At 32.7% G+C, this 26,745-nt stretch overlaps 1 protein-coding gene across 1 annotated transcript; it reads right to left on the reverse strand.

The window, feature by feature from the left end:
• Positions 1-2,714: 2,714 nt before the first annotated feature.
• LOC111041290 (POU domain, class 4, transcription factor 2-like) lies at positions 2,715-26,745 on the reverse strand. Its single transcript, XM_022325518.1, has 4 exons — positions 26,627-26,745; positions 18,828-18,862; positions 12,126-13,039; positions 2,715-3,769 (listed from the first exon to the last, which is right to left on the reverse strand). The coding sequence occupies exons 1-3, from the start codon at positions 26,737-26,739 to the stop codon at positions 12,255-12,257; spliced, it is 933 nt and encodes a 310-aa protein (XP_022181210.1). The 5' UTR covers positions 26,740-26,745; the 3' UTR covers positions 2,715-3,769; positions 12,126-12,254.

A 26,745-nucleotide genomic window follows, 5' to 3' on the forward strand; every position in this document is an offset into this window, starting at 1 on the left:
TGTAAGATGTACCCATATTATAACAATCTAAATCATTTATTTTAATGATATCAGCCATGATACTCGTGGTCGGGTTGAGAGCGATATGGCCGATATGAGATGAACGGAAGGAAAATGCAAAAATTGCAATATCTGTAGGTAAAACGCATATTTTTTTCTATACTTGTACTCGTGATGTACACGACGGTGTATGGGTATGCACACTGCGTGTTGTGATAATACGCTCAAGTGACACGTATGCATAGGTAAACTGAAGGCTTCTATATTATTATACCTACATAATATATTTATAAAATATAGGTATCGAGTGCGCATACTGTTGTGAGTTATAATATACGCGGTCAGGTCGGTATTCGCCGGTGCAACTCGATGACTCCCACTCGAAAGTAGAAAATCGCTGCATCCCGCGCGTGTGCCCTGCTATTATTATTATTATTATTATTATTATTATATAGGTAGTACCTGCTGCAGTTTGCATTATTATATTATATATTATATGGGTGCACCACTGCACCTGTATATATGCACGACACACGTAGGTACACTGTATAAATAATATACAAATATACAATATATGTGTATACCTATAATATACATAAGACACACGTATTATACCTGTACTGACTGCTGCTGCTGTTGCAGTATATATTATACCAATTAAAACGTATTTAATTTATGGTATAGTGGAACACTGCAACGAGCTCCGGCGAGTGTGGCGTATATATTATTTTTATATTTAGCTGTTTAATAACCACCCGAGGCGTTTAAACGGCTCGAAATCGTTTACTTTTGTATGTAATATTGGTACCTACACACCGGCTATACCTGTACCGATGTACCATCACTGTAACAATATAATATACACCTTTGCACGTCTATATATTATATTTGAAATAGGACGTTTCCGGGTTTATCGTACACAAACGTCGAGAGACTGATTTCGTGCTATGGTACTGAGTGAGGTAGTAAACCTATTTTAAATTTGGCAAATGCGGCACTTGCGATAGGGCAACTAGTACTAACTACTTAGAAGTAGCTTTGGTTAGTAAATAGTAATTACATAATTTATTGATACGTCTTTAGCAAAATATAAATTAAATGCGCTATTGTACCTAATAACTGATTTCCTTGCAGGACTATGGTATACGAGTAGTCACTCATATACCATAAATCCTGATATGTAGTATGTCACACGATTATCGAAGTTTACTGGTGGCGGGTGTGGCTAGTATGATGACTAAGCCAAAGCCAAAGCCGTAGCCAGGATGGGAAAGAGAGAACTACCTAAAAGTCCCAGTCGCAAATCTGCCAAAGCGCGGCATAAAATCCAAATACCCAACATTATAGTTAATAATATTTGTATGAATGGACTTTATATTATATATAGATTCAAATTGGATTTCTCATGGAAATTATTTGATTTCAGCTGTATTAATATAATACATAATACTTGTGTAGTGGGTTTTATTTAATCATTTTAGCCAGCTAACACTATTATTACTGTAGATGGAATAATTATTGTTATTTTTGTCAAACACTGATATTGTTAGGGATAAATACTCATATTATATAACAATTAAAACATTCTAAGGCAGTAATAAGCTAGTAATTGAGAATATATTATAAGCTATGTTATGTATTTTGTATCTGTCTATTCTGCACAAATTTAACCAGAAGACTCGGTTCCATCATCAATTGTAAGAATAATTTTTATATTATTTTGGGTCCATCTGGTGCTATTCAGGTGGTGATCTTTTGAATTTCACAGGACATTTTTGAATAATAGAGAAAACTAACAACAAATTACAAAAAATTGTGGAAAATTACAAAACATAGATTTTTGAAAAAAATTAAATTAGTAGATTTTTTTTGTTTTGATAGGTACAGAAACGAATTTTCGGAGGGAGTTTAAATTTTCTCGAAGACTTTTATTAGTATAATCTTCTATAGATGAGATAATTTTCAAAAATTGTTTAGCTTTTTTTAACTGATTATATTCATATAGATATTTAGATATTTTTAATTGTTAATATAATTATTTTTGGTTGTTAAAAAATCTTGAAAAATATAAACGATTCTGACATATAAAGAACATATGTATTAATAAGACACCATTCAAAATCAAAGTTACTGTTATAATATTTTTTGGTACCTTTCGGAAGATAGGTAATAGGTATACGACAGTTTATATTACTCAATAACATGAAATTGTTCTTTGTACCTATGGAAAGCCCAGAAACACTATATTTAAACACGAAAATTATGTGCGATGCAACGTCTCTACGCCGCTATTTCCGTGACTGCAACATATACAACTGCACTTGTAATAATTTAATGTACTACTGGCTAATCGGTGAAACACGAACTGACTTGAGGTGGATTGTGAATTTTATCATAGGATTTACCACTCTAATCAATTTTCGGTTCAATAATTGTGATAATTTTATCGTTTGAGTATTATTATGAGGCTTTAAGATGTTTAAAATTCATAGTTTATAGATTCAAATAAAAATTTAGAATCTATCAAAAACCAATTTCAAGCTCTCCTGCTTGAAAATAAAACCTACTGCAACAGACGATTTCTTTTGCAAACGATAATATACGCATTAGTTACTGTTTTATAATTAAAAGGTCTTAGTCACTGTAGGTAAACGCTGACAGACGATAAAATTCAAAATACTTTTTTTTTAAATTTCTGCAGCGAAAGAGCATAGTATTATAATATATTTTGTTATATTTTTCTGCAGTTTACACAAATACTATGTGATTTATAAAATAACATTTTTAATAGTATATAAAATCGTGAAAACAAGATAATATGAGAGAATGAGAGAGAGAAAAAAAAATAGAGAAAGAGTGATAGAGAGAGTGACCGTGTGAGAGTGAGAGGAGGGGGAAAAGATTAGAGCGTAAGACAGAGATACTGTAAGATACAAGTATACATAGCTGAGATAAAATAAAGACTAACCATATTGCATTTTTGTACATAATCTATACACATATTATTTTTTAATAAATATATGCAAGTAAAAAAATAACATTCGTGACTAATTATGCGCGTACGACGATATATTATATTTTATACATTGTAATATTATACATTAAAGATCGTCGTTTCGGTGAGAGTTGAACGCAAACGTATCATTATATACACATTATGTTATTAGAATTTAAGTCGCGGGCGCTACACTGTGTTCGTTATTAAACAATAATAATATTATAAATTACATAATATATAGGTACTATATACACTTAATTATTATCACTGGAAGTATTATGTAGGTATATATAAACAATCAACAACTAATTAAAACACTTATGCAAAAAAAGTCTATAATTACACTTAAACGTAAGATTAAAAAGAAAAATAATAACTTTAGGTTTGCACTAAACAATAATAATAATAATGATGATGACAATGATAATAATCATCTTAACGTCCGACATGATGTGACTTTCGCTAACGTGATAATATTATTATATATTCGCCGGCCGATGTATGTATAGTGGTAGTTTTTGGTAATAGGTCGCTGTGCGTCATCTGACCGTCATCGATCGAAATGAGTGGATGTCAGTCGTTGGCACGATGATTAATATTATAAATTATAATATTAGAACGGTGGCCGCAATCGATCGATCTGCGACGAAATCAGCATGTCATCGCGGGCACGATGATGTCGCATAGCCCAAGTGCATTAGTGCATCGTCGTGGTGCAGGACCGCAGAACAGCATTTTCGGCAGACGAGCCGCAGCGTACAGCGACTAGTTCTGAAAAAAATAAATATATACCGACGTTAATTACGGACTCACTAATTATATTATGAACAACACAAAAACATATTTTACTATTAGGACACAGAGTTGCCAAACGTCCGTTTGGATTTATTTCGTTCATTTATTACAGGTAGGTTATAACCAGGTACTAGGTATACGTAAATATTGCCGAATCGTCGATTCGTGTAATCGTGCTTATGCGTGCGCGTCGTGCATTTGTTTTTCTATGCCTACCATGTTATTACAACTGTTAGCACATAGTATACCACACATCCAGACGATATATTTTCTTGTAACCTTAATTTTATTTTACATCTGATTATACAGGGACCGGACGTGCCGTACAAAATATGTATTATACTGTCCTTTTTTTGGGTGTAATATACGATTTGCGAGTGTTACCATACTTTAATTACCGTATACTTTTTAGAGATTACCTACGATTGCGCGTGTCTTGTAAGGTACAACGCGCGGAAACCTTTGATTTTTCTATTCCCTATGCTGCTGTGTTATCAGATAGTATCGCGTGTGTATACAACGATTAAGCTCGTTAAATACGCATTAAAAACAAGAATGCATTTCGCGTAAGTTATAATCCTGGTGGTAAATATTTTTTCGATGCCACAACGCCTTCGGTTCACATCGCCCCGAATATCCATAGTTGTGAAAAAAACTACTCGGCAAAATAACAGGAAAAAAAGCTTAAACTGACAACATCGTAGCGTATTTACGCGTAAACGTAAGTACATAATATATTTCACTCTAAAAAATAAATAAATACACGTTCTATGTACCTATATGGTTCCACCGAAACACGCGCAGTCGTATTATGAAAAAGGTCGAATGAGCTGCAAAGTACTTTACTGCCTTTTTAAGCTATTTTTCCTGTTGTCCTGTTATCTCTCTTTAGGACAAGTCCCACAAGAGAAGATATTTTATATACGGCCATACTTTTTGGTTTTGAAATTTAGTTTTATCGAGTTTAAAAACGGTGGTTGGTAAAAAATATATTATTTTTGTAATTTGAGTATAAGTATCTAGTAATAAAAATACTCTAAAACGCAGTTTTCCTAGTCTAGTTATTTAAGAAATATCACTCTGGTCTTTAAATATGGAAGAGGGTTACACAAGTTATGATTTTGATTACAAATTTTAAGACAAATGCAATTCTCTTCCAATAAAGATCCGGCCAATTTCCGTAAAGGTATAGTCATAGCCCTTCACAAATCATAATTTAAGGTATTTTCCTGGAAAATGTTAAAAGTCTCAGCTGATCAACAGACAATATGCATATTATTTTGTTTAGTGTCGTATTCTTAATTTGCAGCCCTTTATATTACCTATTTACTTATAATCTAATGAACGATCTTTATGTTTCATTAATCGTGACCATTGTTTTGGGGAAATGGTATAAAATTATATACTTTTTTTTCACTCTGGCTAATGCCGTGAGCTCATAGGCGTGCGCACGGGGTATGCAGGGTATGCGCTTGCATACCCTGCGGCTAGACACTGGAGGCACATGAACAAATTCTGTTCATAATTTAGACTGGTTACTGGTTATTGATTATAAGTTATAAAATGGTAATGCGATATTGACACGGAGTATGGACTTGTTTTAAATTCATTTTGGGCGGTTTTCGATAATTTAAGGAAATATGGGTTTAAAAAATATAAGGTTTTACAGACTTGAATAATAACAATTATGTATAACGTAAATTTTCATTTAAATAAACAAAAAAAAAAAATTCCTTTTATTCAAAAAGAGATTAAAAACCTATTTTTTTTCCTAATATTAAGTAGTAATCACTAATCATAAGTTTATAATACAATGTCATCCAAATTAAATTTAGGGACATTTATATCTGGGGAGGGGGGCACATTTTTTCAGCTGCATACCCTGCGAACAAAATCTACGCACGCCTATGCGTGAGCTTATAACTTAATAATGTATAGGTACATAATATTGTTATACAATATGTATATTGTGATATATACACGACCAACTCGGCAGTAATACATATATAAATACATAGCGGCGCGGCTTGTCTGGCGCGAGTGTATATATCATATACTATATCCGACGAAATATTGCCAGGAAATTTACATATTTTCCTCGCATATGGTATCTTTCCGATAAGCATATTATGCGTGTATAATATATAACGCGGTGGAAAATTAATATGTTTTGTTCTATACGAGGCAACCCGCAGTGTCTAGCGTTTTATTTTTTTTTTTAATTAAAAAATAAATAAAATTTCACGTCAGTCGTGTGACTAGGTGAATAATTTCGGGTAATTAATCTCTCGAATGTGATGTACAAGCGCAGACGAAACGCGATATATACAGCCGACTGTGTGTGAGCATACTGCAGAGTGTACAAACGGCCGGCCGGCGACTGTTCCCACACGTATCCGTCGGGCGTGAAAAGTATACATATATAGCTATTAGGTATTAAAGTATAATGTTATGTTAATTTCCATTTTTTTTAAAATTTTTTTTCTGACGCACTCTTTAACTTTTCGCGCGCGAGATCTATGTATAATACATATAATAATCGGTGTAATACAATCGGGGGCGTTTCACCTTTTCGACTATAAAACAAAAAATACCTAATAAAGTATAATATAATGATACATCGATATTTATACGATGAAATTGAGCACTGTAATGTCGGTGAAGCGTTTATAACCCTTAAAAACAAGCGATTGAAAAAATTATGGCGACAAAGTTACGAATACTACTATCTGTAATTGCTATAGATACTAAATTACTATAGATATTTTTTTAAATACAGATTTATATTATTATATGCTTAAACATTTTTGAAATGAATAATAATGTACCTATATGCGTACAAAAATTAAACTTTAAAGCCCTAGTATTATACTTATATTTAACAGCTAATTAATTTAGTCTCGTAGATTTTTGAGTGTAATAAACAGTATAGACACAAGACGTTAATTCAATAATAATTGTTCTTGGTCAAGTTTCTACCAAAGTAATTAACTTACATACTAGAATATGAGTCAGTAGATATCGGTTTTTAAAGCATCCCTGGATAAAACATTCATATTTATACGCTGTTTAGTATGACAATTAACAATACTACTTAATAGTTAATACTGCTCATCGCCATCACCACTAACTAACATTATACCAGCATCTTTTTCCTCTTTAATACTTGACCATCGCGTACCATATACTCAACAAGACAACAATTATACACTTAAAATACACGTATAATACCAAATAAAAAATACGATTAGAATTAATATTAAGCCTTCTATCAAAAAATCATTCTAAACATTATAACTTGAGCTAGAATAGGCCACACTCATCTCACATACTCCTTCCTTTTCTCCAAAGAACCTGCCCCAGTATGATGTGACGTATACAAGGAAAACCTTTCCATCGGTCACATCGTCGCACCAGATGTTCAAAATACGTTGAAGCACGGAAAATCTTCTCCAATATAACTGTTCTCCGACTAGCGTTCGAGGAAGAAAACATAGAGGCAATATATAAGTTCTTCCATGCCAAAATTAAAATAATAAATTGTAAATATGTCTATATATTTCATTTTAATTTTCTCAACCTGTTTTCTTTTTCTCTCCGTGTTGTACAAATGTAGGCTAATCAGCAATGATGTTGAAGTCTTACTTAAAAGTTAAAAGAAAAGTACGATTACAGCCTGATTAAAGTCTGCGTATAGTTCGTTATAATATATAATTGTGTTTAGGTATTCTGTATGAGTGTACCAAAATCAATTTCAACTATAAAAGTACGATGATTTCACATCGAATCGTACATGCACCCACACATATTGCTCGGTTCAATTATAGGGTGTTCGATGACCCGTTTGTAATACGATAGTCACGTGAATGCATTCTATTTCCTTAAAAAATCAAATTGAGATAAAACCCCGCGAGCAATGCTAACAGCTAACGTGTGCTGCAGGCTTCGACGACCCTCACGCAGGCGTTCTTTTTTCTATTAATTTACACCGTTAATAACACTCTGTAATAATATAATATACTTACAATATTTTGGATGGCGTTCAATTGAAAAATGGGCTTAGGTAACATGCGGGTCAACGAAAAGCGTCCAAAACTCTCGACAATAATTATTATTTATTATATATATGTGTGAGTATCACGTGTGTGCTGCTGCAAGTAGTACTTGATACAGTTTAAATTAATATCATATTACTCCGGCCAACTGTTATTCTAACAGGACGTGTCAAAGGGAATATTTGAGGGGTAGAGTCCAATAAACATAATATTTTAATCCTCAACCTCTTTTTAGTAATATCATTTTTATTTATTTCCATTTTTATAATTTAATTTTTTTGTATGCATCATTGCAAAATTCAACATTGCTCAACAGAAATAAAATATTATGTGGGTAATTAATAATTATACAAAAGGGTATCTTATTATTTGAATCATATCATACGGATAAACGATATACAAATATAACATTTCACAAACTACCAGGAGTCATAATATAATAGGTTGAAAAATATGGTTATAACACGTTAAAAAATATTGAAAAGTACACAAAAAAAATTTAATATGAGAACCTACCTTATATATAAGTTTAAACTGAATCGCTGCAAAATTGCAACAGAACATGTATAGTGTATACATATCTTTATTACGAGCCTTTTCTTTTCTTTTCGATTCGACTTTGTCACCAAAACACGTAGATAACTTTTATTTTTTCCCCCAATCGATACGCAATTTGTGTTATTGGGTTTTGCGACATCTATTATGTGTTTTTAGCTATATTTTTCTTAGAAATACACCACGGGGTACATAATATATATTTTTACTCTGTCATATTTTTGGTATACGTTAGGATCGGAATTCAAGATTTTTTTTTGAATATAATATGTTGCTTTCGTAAAAAATTAAACTTTATGATTATATAGACAAATGTATTTTACATTTCTATTTCCAAATAACACATAACTGGTAGGTGGTATGGTATTCCATAAAAATAGTTATATTTTTCACAAACTAATATCGTCTAAAACGTAATCATAATAACTTATTTATTGTAATTTTATAATTCAAACATCTATAATCGATAAAGTTATCATTTATTATTTAATAACTACGGACAAAGTCAAACTGCAATTTAACTACTATACATAAATATTTTTAAATATCAATACCTATAAAAATATTTTATACAAAAACGTTTGTGTTGAATATAGAGGCATCACTTCAATAACCATTACACAATGTGGAATTTAATTTCTTATTTTGAGTTATATGTTATTCAAGCCGAAGTATAAAGTTTAAATTTCAAATATACTGACACGAAACTCAATTGACGGTATCAATTGAATAAGTCGCGTATAGAGAGTATATAAATACTGTTTTAAATGTAAATTAGTATTAATGTAAAGCGATAAGGTATAGAATATTTATTTAAAGCAACAATATACTCTTCTAATCGTATGTGTATAACTTAAAGACAAAAGCGTTAATAAAATATAGGTAGTTAATTCACCAGTATCGTTTTAAAATTATAATTATGTATAGAACTAAATGAATAATTTTATAGAAGTTGTTATACAAAGTAAAGATTCAGTATCCGAAATTAATTTAAAAGCATTAATTGGAGGCAGTTTTGAGTAACAATGCAGCGATTTTTTTTCATGCATTTATTGTTATATAAATGGCAATATTTAAAAAAATAATTTAAATTGTTTCACTTTTTCTGCAGCTTTTGAGAAATAATAAAATAAAAAAATTCTTAATAGAGAAATTAAGGTGAAAGATTTAACAACATAATATTTTTGGCCATTTTGTAAATCACGTTCTAAAATATAACCCATCCAACTCCTACACAAAATTCACTTTGTCATTAAATCTTAATAAATATATTGTGCCAGTCCCCGACACCTATTACTATCCTAAAAAATGTTTATCGCATATTATATTAATTATATAGCAATCAGATAATTTTGGTAGATTGGTAAGGAGTCAAATATTATTCTATTTATCTTAAGAACTTTTTGTATACCAGCGTCCAGCATATTATTATAATACACTTATATGATTATGTACACCCGCACGACAATCGAATAACTGGAAGTACCACGCACGCATATAAGTGGAAAATAAAATGTCTTAAGTTTTTTCGTCTTTTTTATACATAAATATACATATCAACCGCCAAGGCAATACATATTTTAGTAGGTAGGTATATCAATTGCAGTCGTTATCTATACCACTCATACTCAGGCTGTATATAACGCCAATGTTTATCCCGATTAATCTTTTCAAACAGAAAACCACGTATGAACTTTATATGTGTATTGTGTATATAATATGTAGATTATATTATGTAGATACACCTCGAATGTACATACACATACGCTATCAATTCTGTCATCGTCGCCCGCGTCAGTCGATGTATATTCAGTGTAAATAATAATAACGCATGTAAGGGCGAGCAAAATATTTTAATATTGTGTCGAGTTTTTTTTCAATTTTTATATGTTATATATATATATATATTATGGGGGGAAAAAAGTCGTAGGTCGAACATTTCCGTTTGCCCCCCGAGTGTTTGTTTTTTCCAAACTCAGATAACGATATTTATACAGAAAAAAAAATAGATGTTTATGACCGAGATGCGTGGAAGGGATAACGCGTCGCAGCCCGCGACCTAAACGATTATGAATTTTTTTTTAATTTAAAACTTCCTAAGGTAAAAAAAAAATAAACCATATAGCAGGTAATCTCTGTACAAGTATTATTTCGTATAGGTACCTACCTAGCCCAACCTATATAGTTTATATATTATATGTTATATGGTACCTGTATTATACCATGAGTATACGAATGGAGGTTACCGTCTTCGAGGGAGCACATGATCTACTTTTCACATATCTATAGGTACCGAATGTATTTTATGTCACTGTACGCGGGTTTTTTTTAACGATTATGGATCGATGAAATAGGATTTCAAAAGACAAAAAATACGGGTTTTTTATTTTTAACGAGCAATTTTGCTATAACAAGTTCAAAATTGTTGAACACGCAATTGTACTAATAGCGAAATCAACTTTATTTACCTACAATTTTGTGGACATTTATCCCAAAAAATGTTTAGGAACGTCTCATAAGATTACCGATTTCAGTGTATAAAAAGATAATTGAAAGAAAAAAGTATTCAGCTCTTGCACATTCAATTTATACCAATTATTTAAATTTAAAGTATTAATGCATTTACTAAAATTTAGAATACAATAATCCATAAGCTAGAGAACTAAAGTAAATGATTTGACGATCAACATTCTCAGAAAAGAATCTTTATCAGAATCCATTAAGAAATAAAGTTGTTATCGTTTGCAAAAAAAAGTTGATGTTGGTATTGGTACAACAGAATTCAATAATTTTGAAATGATTGAAAAAAATGTGTTTAAAATATAAAGAAATATGCCTTTTTGGTTTTTTGAAATCCTATTTCATCGATCCATAATTATTTTAGAAAAACCCGAGTACAATAGCATTTAAGATACACCCGGTATATGTAATAAATGATGCTCTATCCAATAATAAATACATGCGGTACCAACAGTGTTGTGGAATAACTAATGAGTTGCATGTTATAGTATGTTACAGTAACGAAATTACTTTTTAATACATTTGATGATATAATTTATAATTAAATATTATTTTAAGTTATTTATAAGTAATTTAAGTTACTTTTTTTGTAGCAAAATAACTGAATTACTCTTTGGGTAGGCACTTTATTTTTATTTAATATATTTTAAAAATTAATTAACAATATTTGTAACTATAGGTAATATGTATAAACTGTACGATTTTCTTACGTCTGCATTTTTGTAATTGCGACAAAATTATATTGTAGAGTTTTTTTTTTTAGGTTATAATTTGAAGAATGCATCGTTATTCTAAATTAATTTAAAAAGTAAGAAAAAAGCAAATTATTTCTATACTTGATATTTCTTAAATAAAGATTTTATACAATTCCATATTGTTGATAGTCATAACTCATTACTTATATAAATAATGCATTGGAAAAATTATAATATAACTATTAAACTGCCCTAATATTTTTAAAAATAAAAAGCAACTTTTATAATTCACTTTTCTTGACTGAAAAACAACGTAACTTGATCAAACAAAGAAAAAAGTTACTTGAAAATAATTTGATTACAATTTTTAATGGTAATTTATAATTTAAATATTAATTACAACAAATTGTAACTTCCCCAACACTGCTTGTCTAGTTGTCTACATACCTGGCCAAACCCTTATAATATGACGTATAATAATCTATTGCACAAAACAACAACACTCACCTATTTTAATATTTCACGGTACACGCGAGAGACCGTTGGAACCGAGACCGGCAGTGCGGCGGCGTGCGATCGGCGTCGTCGGCTGCGACGGCGGCGGCGATTCGCGGGCGGCGCGTGCCGGGCGTAATATCAGACGTAGTCGGACGGCAGCGAATTCTGCCGCTGATGGTGGTGATGATTGTGATAGGGGTCGATTGGCTCGTACATGTCCGAGTAGTAGGCGCTGCTGTGCTGGTCGAACGCGTAACCGGCGTTGTGGTAAGCAGGCGTCGGAACCCGGTCCAGTTCGGTGTACAGCACGTCGTCGGCGGCCGACGACAGGGACAGCGGTGGCGGTGACATGTTGTGTGGACCGTCATCCTGACCTCCACCGATAACGGACGCGTACACCACCACTGGTATGGCGGCGGCCGCTTCTTCGACCGTGTAATGGTTGGCGCGGACGGCGTTCTGATTGGACGGCACGGCGTCCGGCGGCAGCACGGCGCCTCGTTTCCGCCGGAACCACCGGAACCAATCGCCCGGGTTCACGGACAGCTGATGCCCAACGCCGCCGCCGCCGACACCACCGTCGTCACCCCCGCCGATCCTGCCCCCGATGAGGCTCCCAACGACTCCCCCGCCCCCACCACCACCACCGCCGACGCCGTTACGAACTCCACCGCCACCCGACGGCCGTCCGGGTCCGGTGTGCTTGATGGACGACGTGCCGTCCGGGCCACCGGATCGCCGGACGATCGGGCCGGCGCGACGGTTGTTCAGGTTGTTCAGATGGTTCATGTGGTTCAAGTGGTTCAAGTGGTGGTGGTCCCCCGCCGCTATCTGGGCGATCTGTCGCTGGTGGTGGTGCAACTGCTGATGGTGGTGATGGTGATGCACCCGGTCCGTGGGCGGATCGAACGACACCAAACATTCTGCGCATACAAAAAAATAACAACGTATAATTACTATGGATGTACAGTGAACAATTGATATTAATATTGGATAACAGGCAAAACAATTCATATATTATATTAATATATGCACATAATAAGCTATAACATAGTGTTCCCGCAAGGCTCAAAAATGCGCATTTATAACAGAAATAAAAGATAAAAAAATTGTATTAGTCCACTCATCAACTCGTTTCGGTTCCATTAAACGTATTTTTTTATACAGATTAGAAAAAAGTAACTCAAAAAACTTCATCATTCATAATTATTATTAGGTACCAGAGGTACATATATTAATAATAGTTCTATTGTATTCGAAAAATATATAATATTATCATAAAGTATTATATTATAAATTCCAACATTTTTCAAAAATCAGTAAGAAACGCGATTAGTCACGCGCTCCACCACCTATTATGCACTATACCTACGAAATTATTCATACGGGGTCACCCCCGCCCCCACGCCACGTGCATTACTTGCGCAGCCCCGAAAACCTGCAAATTAACATTTTATTATATTGTATTTTGTTTAACGAAAATACGTTACGAGTCTTGTTTTACGATTATGTTTATTTCGTTTTTACTGTGATGTTTATATGTTCGTATTTTTCCTTTTACAGCACACTATAATACAATATATGTGTAAACAATGTACGCATAAACGATGCACATAGGTAAAGGTGAGTAGTGAGTACTGGTGCAACGTCATGTACAGCCATACTAGGTATTATATTCGTATAACATTATGATATCGTTTTATATTTATGAAGTATTCATTTTTTTTAAATCCTCTCCGTTTTAGATGCACATCACACGTACTGCAGAAATACGCTTACATAAATAATATTATTATATTATAATATAATAATATGACGGAGGTAGGATACAGAGCCGGCCGAGCGTGCGTCATTTATTTGCTACTGTAAAAAGTATATTGTATTAAAATAATATATATTTTATACTACGGAGTTGAATTTGGAGTATTTTTTTTCAAAAAACAATGTTCACATTGATATACATGGTATAACTGTACAAATAAATAAAACGAATAAATATGAATACCTACTGAATACATATTTTAGACAGCAATCAACAAATTAACGTACAAACATTTAATATTGGAAAAGAACCAATATTTAAATAATCTTTAGGTAGGTACTTAAATAATAAACCCGATATGTTTATAGACTGCAGCAGTTAATTCATTTAAAACAGAATGATTATATTATTCCCATCAAAACACGTTTTATATTTAACGTGAGTTGTAAGTTACACACAAAATTACTTTTCTTTTACGATCGTAATATTTAATGAGGTGTAAATTAAAATATTTCCGAAACAGAAAAAAAAATGATTTATACTCAGTTATAATTAATTATTTAATGAAATAACAGTGTTAAATAATATACATATATAAATAATATATTAACAACGAATTAATTAATGTCAATACCATAACACTTTCGTTAGGCATATTATCCGTTGACATTATTAGTATAATATTATATAGGTATCTACTATAAACGTTGAAAAAAAAACTTTTAAATCTGTAGAGTAAATGACTATATTATAAGAAAACATTTGCATTACCCATATTAAAATGTGCGAACATGAAAAAAATAAGATAATGTACTGGGGTGCGTTTTACATAAATTATTCGTCGAAAAGTTAATGAAAAAGCTTTTTATGTTATTAATATATTTTCGAGAAAGTACATGATATTATTTTAGTTAAAAGTTATTGTTCAGTACTCAAGCCGTAATAGCCGTTATAATATACGACAGTCGTAGCCTGTATATAGATGACAGTACTCTGTAAATTGTCACAAATATCATTATATAAACTAGGTACATTGTACTGGCTGTGAGTTACAGACATACTATATATATTATAATATATCAATACTAGCTACAGTGTTGTACAAAAATCATGTCGATATTATATAGTTTATATACCGTGAAAAGTTGTTAGCGTTCCAAATTTTGATCGTATAAATCCCGAGTTTTTTGGCTTCAGTTTAATACACACACGGTAATTTTGAAATATATATTAATATTAGACGACCAAAAGTTTACGACCGCAATATTTTACACACGTATAATAATGTAGACGTTGTAATATCATATTATACCATGCACAGCAATATGTAGGGAAACGGAAATTGTTTTCGTGATATTGTTATCCAAACGAACGGTTATAAATTATAATAATATATACAAGGTGATTCTTTCAACAGTTAACACTAACTAAACAGTCTTTTTCTCTGTAATCTGTTTTTGAAAAAAATGTTTTTTCTTATCTAACATTAAAATACTTCTATAAGTAAGTTATAATTTATTGACTATTGCAGGTTCGTAATTTAGTTTTAATTTTTCATACATTGACAATATTCAGATTTGGAACATCGGAAATTTAAAATGTATTTATTTTTTAGTTTAAAACAGCAAAAAAAACTTTTAATATGATAACGAAAAAAAAAACAAGAAATATATTTTTTTTTACAGCGTTGTAACGACTTCAAATTATGCAAAGAAATGTTTTCAAAAATCCATTAGATAACTAAGAAAATGACAGTTTGGTGATAAATGAATCGCTCTGTATGTGTAGAGTGTGTGTTATAACAATGCATGCAACATAAGTTAGTATATATTATTATACAGGTGTATTATAGGTATCCATATACATATAATATGTGTAAGCGGACGGAAAGACTGTCGTCTGAATTGTTAAAGGGAAAAACGTAGGTATATTAAATAGCGGCAGCGGCAGCAGTGCGCCTTGGAAACGTCCGTCTGACATCCGATTGAGAACATAAATTTAGAATAAGCGAAAAAAAGGAAACGGACCGAGTGTACGCAGAGAATATATACTGTCCATTATTATCTCTCCATCGCGGCGATACGCGCAGCAGCTAGCTAACGTATTAATTTATACTCGAGTTGGTATTGTTCTGTCAGCGGACTAAATAAAAAATGTGTTTGGGATACCTATATATATACTCATATATATACCTACACACTCGTATCCATATAATATATATATAATATATTATATGATGCTCGTTTCCACAACTGCTGCTGCACATTGTCTATATATATATCCCTATAATACTGCGATGTACCAGTATATTATATTTATATACTTATACCTACGACACGACGTTTGTGCGCCGAGCTGGTGCATATAGATAACTATATATTATTATTATTATTATTATTATTATTATACATTTTCACCGGGTGTACGCATTTCTGTGCAGTTGTCGCCACCGACTCTGCCCTGTACGTATTAAAATATATCATCACGCGACCTCGTTATACATAATATCATATATATTATATATGATAATGATAATATTATTATAATGTGCGAGCGCGTTCCGAGCGTACCTATATATGTATAATATTATAAATATATATATATATATATAAGTATGTTAAATGACGTGCGTGATATTTAACTCGCAGCGATAGATCATACATATGTATAATAATACGTAATATTATGTATATGATATATCCGTAAACGCACAACTCGGACACATGGATAGTATATATGCGGCGATAAATATATTATAATATAGTGTGCGCGACGCGAGTTCAATTCTTCAAAATTTTCTCACACAACCTATCGGCGCGGAGAACAGATATTATAATATATTACGAGGAGGAGCGTAATGTTATATACGAGAATATACCTTTAATATACGCACCGGACAAAAGTTTTATGCGTCCGCCGCCGCCGCCGCCGCCGCCGAACGGAATATAAATTATACCGCAACGTATACAATAATATATAATATATACTCGTACACGGGTATACCTATCGTTATTTAATATTTATTATTATATTGTGTAGGATTGTACAGTGGGTACATGTGCGTTCATACCGCGATAATGTACATAATATAATACACACGAAATGTAAACGAAATAATTCTGATAATTTTTTTTCTCCCTATTTACCCCCGCAACACGATGTGTTATTATAACGCGCGATGGCGTGTTGATCCCAAACGTGTTTTTTTATTTTGTTTCCACTCGCCAGCGCTCGCGTTGCATAACATCACACGCTAACACAATAGTTTTTTTACATAATATATATTATTAAAGCTGGAAATCGTAAAAATGTAGGTACTACATAAAACCTTGTTTGGGTTAGTTAAAATTTGACGATCGCGTACAATATAAATGTATTAGTTTCCTCGTTTTCGTCGTCGTCGTTGTTGTTGTTGTTGTTATTAGTTGTTTTATAGCCAATATAATCGTACTCTGCAGTTTGTTCGAGTTCGCTGAATATAAAATAAATTTAAGTTTCTACCTGTGTATAATATAATATTATTATTATATATTGTATTTATTTTTATACTTCATTATAGGTGGTGCCTACCTATATATGGCTATATAAACACCAACCCTTTGGTGCCTAATGGCGTTTTACCACCGACGTCCGACACTCATTATGTCATATGTTATATAAATACGAAAATGCGATAGGTGCCGACGCTTACCGACGGAATTTAGCATTTCGTGGTGAACACGATTTTCTGAGAATTATTACACAGACAGAGTGTGTTATGCGCACTCGAGTCGTTATTATTATTTTGTTTGCGAGCTTATATGTGCAGGCTGAGGTTATACAAACACACTATATTATATGCATAACGCACTGCCGTATACACTACACACACGTCATGGAATTTTTACCTCGCAGATGGAGTAAATTAAAGAAAAAACGCAGAGTCAATAATAAAAACCATAATTCCACCAGATGTTCCCTCCCATCGAGTGCATATATTCTGGGAAAAAAAAATATATAAGACAACCCCACGTTTTCCTCGAACGGCGGGCGGCATCGCGGCGACCGGCGTTCAAAGGATATAATACCGTGTCGACCGTGTTATAACTTCTAATTAAAACATCCAACACGATGAACCAACCGCGTTCGGTTATAAACATTTTTATTTATTCGGGATTTATAAGCTACTTATAATGACTTTTCAATGTGGTAGTTGTGCCCTGGAACATTTTAGTGCTATGTACTGATATTATAAAATAAATATTTACCTACCGCGCGAACTCTCAAAGTATATTGTACAGTATTATTTAACTCGGAGAGAAAATTGAAAAACTATATTATATAAAGGTATCTCTATTCACCATGCTGTCGCTGAGACCCGGCTAGAAACGTCAAATACAAAAAGATAGCATTTTTTTGCTTTATAATCAAATAGGTATGTCCCACGCGATTTCCTTGAAAAAGACTCAAATTTTTCTCCAACATAATTTCCACCCCAGCTCATGTCACATCAAAGGACTCGTTTTTAAAGTTTCTAAACGTTTGTATTAATTAAAAATAATTATAAATATAATAGTATATAATAATTTGTAATCTCGGAAAGGTTCGTTAATATTCAGCTGTAACCTACCTATAAAAAGGGGTGTTATTTTAATTTTCTTATTAATAATCATATATCATTATATTATATTATTCAGTTCGTTTTTAGTCGAATAACTTCAATACCGCTGTTGTAAACAGTTTATTAAGTGCAGGTACGATAATAAGTAAACAGGTTAAGAAAAAATAAACTGGTAGAATAAAACGCAAAACAAATTTCAAAGGATATTCGAACGGGCGAGCACGTGTGAGTAACCTACGTATACAAACGAGTTGGCGACGACATAAATATATTATATATTATAGTGGCATATTTTATATTATATTAAACATGTTATACACTTATACACCTAATAATGCATCTAACTCACCTGGCCGAGATGGTGCTGTGCGTCCGGAAAGTCGTCTGAAACAAAACAAAATAAAAAATATTGTATTATTTTAAAGTCATCTATACCAAGTTTTTTCGAGAAGATCGCACTAGACGCGATAATATTAATATTATGTTATACGTTTATTGTCAAATTATACGATCAACAGACACTCGATTATGAGCATTCTTATTTTGCGTGGGAGAAGGATCTCAGATCTACGATCGCAATCGCGTATTTAACGTGTCGGTTTTAATATATTATTAATTATTAAAAATATAATTGTATGTTATGATACATTATTATTGGTATACCGCTGAAGCAGTGCACGGAGGAGGATGCATCGCAATCGTCGTCTCTATTCTGTATAATACTATAGTAAAATATATTATTGTATACACGAATATTATAATGGTATAGATCATTGGATGACGGATTTATTATGTCCTAACCCGATGGGTTAACGTCGTTTTAATTGGTCGTATGTGTGTGTGTGCGTGTAGTGTGCACTGTGTTTAGATCTCGACGAATGATTTAATATATCTGGTCTGTGCGCCAGTCTTTTAAAAACCCATTTCTGCCATACATTATAATAATATATGCATTCGTTCAGTAAAACGCCGACGACGATCCCGCATCATTATAAAAACATTACCGTTCGTCATCAGTCGCCGTGCAATTATTATCATTACTAAACGCGTCCTGCAGGCTCCAGCAATCGCTTTTATTATAATTTCGTCCGGTCGAGTCGAGATTTTTTCGGGAAGTCATATTCCCCGCCTTTGACGTTTCCGACCGGTTTAATAAAAAATTTCTCCAAATCCGTTAGCCCGAAACGAACTTTTTCGCCGGGTTGTATTATGTATATACACCATGTGAGCCACGACCACGTCCCGCCTTCGGTGCACGTTGGTGTTTTTATTACAATGTTTCAGTGTTTCACAAAAAGAAATAATTAGCCAAGTCTGCAAGCGACCATAATATAAGTTATAATACTGCTTTTATATGTACAACGGACGTCTTGTGACATTTTTATTCGAAACAACTGCAGCGGGGCAATGTACGGCGCGAACATCGCGCTACTCCACGAGTAATCGCGGTGAATTGTTAAAAATATGTTTGCAGAGCTCGCGATAAGCGTAAAACGCGCGAGATTTTATTTTTACTGCAAAAGTTTTATGTACTAAATCCTCTAATACGCGCACGCGTATATTTTTTTACGAGACGTCTGGTAGAGTTTAATTAATGCCTGGGCGGTAGAGTTGACGTTTTACCTCCATAAAATTTGATAAACGTTAAAAACATAATCTTGCGCTGGTATATTAAAATGATATAACGCACGCCGGGAGAGTAAAAAAAAAACATTGCAGAGTGCGACAGACAACTATCAGCTATACATATAGGTAACTATAATATATGTGCATTTCTGCGGGGCATGACAACATGACTTTTTTTATGTAGTCCGAACTGGCGAACTGCGTGGTTCATAATTGTGTAGTCTAAAAGTTGTTGTTTTGCGGTATTTAAAAACCCAAAGAATTTACCGTCATGATAAAAAATGGAAATAATTATTATAGCAAATATGAACTCAAAATGAAAAAAGAATAACATCTTGATTTTATAAATGTCATGAATTATTTTATTTTTCAAACGACAGAAAATAATATGGTTTTCCATTTAAATTATATTAGGTCAATCTGCACTCGTCGATTCACATCTACGTAAATTGGAAATCATAGGCATATCGTATAAAATGTAAATACAAACAAATCGTTGTTTTCAAATCATTTTAGCAGTGTGTAGATAACATTTCAAATGCTCATGTGTTGCGAGCTGCAGAAAGATTTAACGGCTAATTAAAATGTAATGCATCCCTGCTACATCACGGATCACTTGTATTACACTATACTATATATTTTATGTTTATGCTGCGAACGTTAAAAGATTTAAGGAGCTATTAAACCAGACATCAGTAAATATTAGTTTATGGGTTATGACGTTGTGTATTGAATGGTATATTAAATGATATCAAACGGACTGTTATTACAAAATTATATTATTTGTTTTAATTTATTAAATTTATTTTTGCGAACGGTCCCGAGACTTTAGGCATTTCTGCTTCAGCCACAACGTATTACACGAATTAACATTTTGTTGTTTTGAAATGTTTAATAAAACGGAAATATATTTACATATTATAATTCCACGTGTTTGGACTTAAAAATATTGTTCACTCAGCCAATGAGGCATTAACTACGAAGAGACTTGATATACATGAGTTTTATATCTGACGTGCACATATGCCATTTGGCACAACAATGCGAAGGATTTTTTTCGCGATAAACCTTGGTTTTTTTTTTCTCAACCACCCATGAAGTCGGTATTTTTTTATGACCTTCGTTTTGGATTTTATATAAGATATTTTTCTCCACCGCGTTTCTCTCGTATATAGGTTGTTTTTAATTCTCATGCGCGCTAATGGTTTTCAAAATTGTTTGTATACATTTTATAAGGACCGATAGTTATGTATTAATATACCTACACAGATCGACAGACTGTTCAACTGTTGTTTGTCGGGATTGACGTTTTGTAAGTATATAGGTAAGTGCACCCTAACGTGTAGGTACGAACTATATATATATATATATATATTGGCCTTTAGATAAACATAGTTTTGCAGTTCTATCCTTTATAAGTTATAGGATGTACGTACGAATAAATTTTATCGTTAATGGTTTGCTGCAATGTTGTTAAAAACGCTATTAACATTTCTAACATCGTTTTTCCTCGAGGGCCGCCGCTACTATAGGCGCGTGGGCTTTTCTCTCATACACTATATATATATAATATACATGTATATACTAAAGAGGTTTTTGAACTTTTCTTTCCATCGCCGGCGTTATATTTTATACATCGCTCCAACAAGTTTCCACCCGTTCTTTTACATCAACGTAAGTAAATTATAATCAGCGATTGTATACATATACCTATATTCTCTTTTAAGACTATCTCGACTATTTCAATTTTTGGTTTGATTTCTTTATGATGAGTCATATTATACTTTCGGTATAGTTTGTCATTATCTTCGTCACGCAATGTGAATCACCAATATGATACATAATATGCAGAGTTAGAATTTTTAACCCTATAAAACACTAAAGAAAATCATCAAACCCCCAATAATAAAAAAGCACTAAAAATGATTGGAAAAACCAATTTATAACGTTAATTATGTTTAATGTTTATTCGTTGAAATTTATATAATTTAATATATGAGGTATATTGTATATAATCCACAATGTCTTACATCTGACCCCAAAATATACCCAACTAGATAACATTTTATACCGCTATTCTCCTACAAGAAATGCTTCTTTTTTATTTTTTCTTGTAAAAATATGGGTAAAAGAATAGTATATATTAAAATATGATCCTATTGCATACTCAAATTAACGTCGATGAAAATAGAAAAAAAACTGAAATATAAGCTAACTTTTCTAACCATTATAATATAATACTATGTTTAAAATAATCACCAAGAGCCAAGAAGTGATTTTGTTTTTGAAATTTGGCTTTAAGGTAAAATGTACGAGTTAAGACTTTTCCCCATTATATAACCATCTACCATAATGTTAGTACTGTGCGTAGGTACGAATCTATTTAAAAATAAAAATAAAAATTGTATATTGTAATTGAGAATGATTTTTGATAGCACGGTGAATTCGTGGTAAAGTTATTATTAGTAATTTGGAGTTAAAATGAACCATGAAGGCGTCTACAGTATTGCTATAGACGTGTGTATAAGAATAGAAGCAAACTTCTGTGACCTGAACTCATTTTGTTACCTACGCAAAACTTAAGAAATACGTCTATTTGCTGCAATGGCTCAAATAAAGTTTTTTATTGTATGCATAAAGTATACATTTAAAACATCGCAAACATTTTCACCCATATCTTTAACTACCAATTACTCCAGATGAATGAAACAATGAGTTGAAAGTATATTCTTTTATAGTCATGAGAATATATACTCGTATGATTCATCTTGCAAGACCATTACTTTAACGTCATGGTAGTAGTGCCATCAGTGCAATAGTCCGTGTACATATGTACTTTAATTCATTTAAAAAAGTTTAATCATTGTTGTCAAAGTAAACTAAAATGGCTCCAAAGATGTAGAAAATGTTAGTGAATTTAAACAGCATACAAATTCTACATTTATGTCATTCAAATCAATATCTACATCAGCTATAATATAAATGTATAATATCTGTAGATTCATCGATTTGAATTCCATTAAATATTAAAATGTAGATTTTTGAATAAGTATTGATACTTATATAAATACCAGTATAAATAGCATCGGCCTTCATAGTATTCTTATCTGCCATATAGTATCATTGGACATGATGGGTATATGTTTTATTTTAGTTACGCATGTTCATTACCGAACAACTAGTTACAAATATATAAAATACAATGTTTGAACTATTTCTCGTCGATTGCATATGATTTTTTTGATTAGCAAACAGTCCTACCTGCCAAGTATGAACATATTAAGTAAATTTTATCCTCAGCAACAAAAGAATTGATAATTTTTTTAAGCTCGTGAAATTTTCTTAAAACAAAATCTTTAAATTTTTTTGTATGAACGTCATTTGTTTTATAGAGGCAGTTATGATGACGCAAAAGTTTATTACCTATATATGTCTTACAGATGCAATAGGTCTAAACGATACCTAGGTATCACTGAATATAATACATTGAGGTAAATCTATAAGGTATTCACGTAAATAAAATAAGTAAGCCCATATTCAACGTAACTTTCAATGCAATTAAAAATATTGTGGTTACCTTTTTAAGTGATGGTATTTTGATTCACTTTCGGTAACAAATGAATCTGGATCGTTAAAAACTGCAAAAGATGAATTATGTAATGTTGAAGTGGTGGAAAAAATGAGTCAAAGATGTTTTTTTTGATCATAGCAATTTACGACTAAGTTTGATCGTTGAACACTACTCAAAATTTATAATGATATAGATACACGCATACAATTTACTTCGCCTCAAGTAAGACCCTAAGTAACGCCTGTTCATCCGAGGGAATACCGATAAAGAAAATCAGTTATCTTTAAATCTACTTCTACTTAGAAGTACATATTTTCCTCAAATTTTCAATATAAATTATACGTTTACCTATATCGTCCATATCAAAAATTATTATCCTGTGATAATAATTATACAAACAACTTACTGTACAAAATATTTGGGAATCTATGTATTGGCGAACCTAAGAAATTTTTAGTGACTCCTACTAAGCTGAGAATTGCTGATATAAAACTTCTCATAAATAAATGTATGTATAAAAATAAATAAATAAATAAATAAATAAATAAATCAATAGCTCGAAAACACATTCGCATGCGAATTCATCAAATGTTATAAATGATTTCGTCTTACATAAGCTACATAAATTATTATGTAAAACCGAATAGTTGTGCATCACGGATTTCGTCGGATTTCACCCCTGTACAGTGTATCAGTAAATATATATATTTAGTATAGTATTATAATATTATGTACGCGTGCGTATATAAACGAAAAAAATGTATATACCATACTAACATATACCTGACATGTATATGTATATTTTACGGTACCAAGTCAAATTACCAAGTCAAATCTGATAATATAATAACCACGTATAATATATTGCTCATTATTATTACTATTATAATATATTATAGATGTGTATATTATAATGTATACGAATAGCCGAATATAGCAGATTGCGTTGCTGCAGCGGGAATCGAATAGTTAAAAATCGATGGGTTCGTTATAGGAATGTATATGTACCTATATAATAATATAATATCATAATCTCGTTTTTCGGTCGGGATAATTACAACAAACGCGCCATACCACTATATACATATATTATTATTATACTATTACTATTATTATTATTATTATTTAAGTGCGGATCGGGTACGAAATGCGCGAGCGTACCTGTAATGTAATATATAATAATATAACGATTATTATTATAAAGCCCTCGAGTGAACTGTGGGCGTACCTCTCCGTATCTATAATATAATATACGAAATAAAAAATATAATAATACTTAATAAAAACGGACCTGCCACCTGTTATAAACGTCGACGACGCGGTGTTTTACGCACGCGCGCGTGTGTGTGTGTGTTTGTGCCTCTAGTACGACGGCGATCGTATAATATGTGTATATTATTATTATGTTTAGGAACACGTATATATATAGGTACTATCAAATATATATTGTATAGCAGGTACGCCGCGACCACTGTTTTCGGGTGAAGTCCGGCGAAATATTTTTATTTCGTTTAAATCAGGAAAAAAAAACTAAACGGTTCTCCGCCTGAGTCGTAATTACGATGGTTTGACATGATATTATTATTATTATTACTATTATCACCATACCCCAGACCGGGAGCGACAAGTTTACGAGTGCTAATCGACCGGGCGCGTACAGGTACGTGTAAAAGTATCAGCAGCGGCGCGGACGTCCCGGGCTCGCGCGCGCGTTCGAAAACGATGTTGCGCGTCGTGTAATTATATACGCGAACACGCCGAGCCGCACAATATATTCTACATACACATAATATTATATAGATACTACCTACCCATGCACATGCGTGTGAGCCGCGTACGTCGTGTAAAGTCCGCTAAAGCACACGGTACGTATTATATTATCATGACGTGCGGGGTGCTTCGTTTATTATACGACCGAGAGCGCTCGTATGTGTGCGCCTTGGAGTGTACCAGCATTACGCGTGTGGGCGAAGTCGCATTAGCGCGCACTGACGTCTTACAATACCGTATTATACATACGCGTTACAGTACACGGGTAGGTATACTAGGTACGTGTGCTGCGTGCAGTGTCGCGTGTGGGCAAGTATCGCATATGTATATATATATGCACAATATAATCGCACGACATAATATAGGTGCTCGACGTATACATAAACCCGACGACGTGTGTGTGTGTGTGTGTGTGTGTGTGTGTGCGCGCGCGCGCGTTGTAGGTAAGTACCTGCAATATATATTATTATTATTATTATTATTATTATTATTATTATTATTATACCGTATAGTGGTACACGAGACACACTGCGGCGATATCGAGAAATAAAATTTCGCTTATATATTTTATGTTTATCATTTATAATTTCATACGTATACATTAAACGCGTGTACACTGTACACTCATATATATTATACTTAGTGTTGCAGCCGCGCGTGCGTATTATATATTATAATATAATGCGTGTGCGTACCTATATATATTCGATCGTAAAAAGGCTTGTAATGATTATTATTGTCACCGAGCGGTTGTATTTTATCAATCTCGCTTTTCGTATATAGGTACCTACCTACATGTAATATTATGTACACGCACATAATAATATTACAAAATCGTTATTATTATCGATGTATATTTTAGCTCGGCGATAATATTTATAAAACGCTGACACCGTCGTAAAAAAATAAAAGTCTGCTCGTAAACCATCCGTTTTACACACCATCATATTATGATCGTACACGTCGTCAGTCATCATAATAATATATTATGCCTGGATACGACGTGATAGCATAATACGATGGTGGTAAGGGTGGTGCAGGGTATGGGGAGGAAACAATACGAGGAACGCTCGTTGACAAAAATCAAATAAAAACCCGACAAAATAAAAAAAAACAAGTATTATAATAATAATAATAATAATAGGCAGGTATAAACTATAAACCAGTAGACGGAAACTCACAGTTTTAGGTGTAGGAAGACGACCATGAAGAGGGCGCCGATGGCGGCGGACAGCAACGACACCAGGACCAATATCATGGGCCACGTCACCTCGGCAATGGGAACTGTCAACATACCTGT

Source organism: Myzus persicae, unplaced genomic scaffold (assembly GCF_001856785.1).
Source record: "Myzus persicae strain clone G006 unplaced genomic scaffold, MPER_G0061.0, whole genome shotgun sequence".
Classification (NCBI taxonomy): Eukaryota; Metazoa; Arthropoda; class Insecta; order Hemiptera; family Aphididae; genus Myzus; species Myzus persicae.

Excerpts from the sequence above, each read along its gene's own strand:
- LOC111041290 (XM_022325518.1), bottom strand. The coding sequence starts at position 26,739 with ATGTTGACAGTTCCCATTGCCGAGGTGACGTGGCCCATGATATTGGTC. Across the intron at positions 18,863-26,626 it reads GTCTTCCTACACCTAAAACT|ACGACTTTCCGGACGCACAG; the intron begins GTGAGTTTCCGT and ends GTTTTGTTTCAG. Across the intron at positions 13,040-18,827 it reads CACAGCACCATCTCGGCCAG|AATGTTTGGTGTCGTTCGAT; the intron begins GTGAGTTAGATG and ends TTGTATGCGCAG.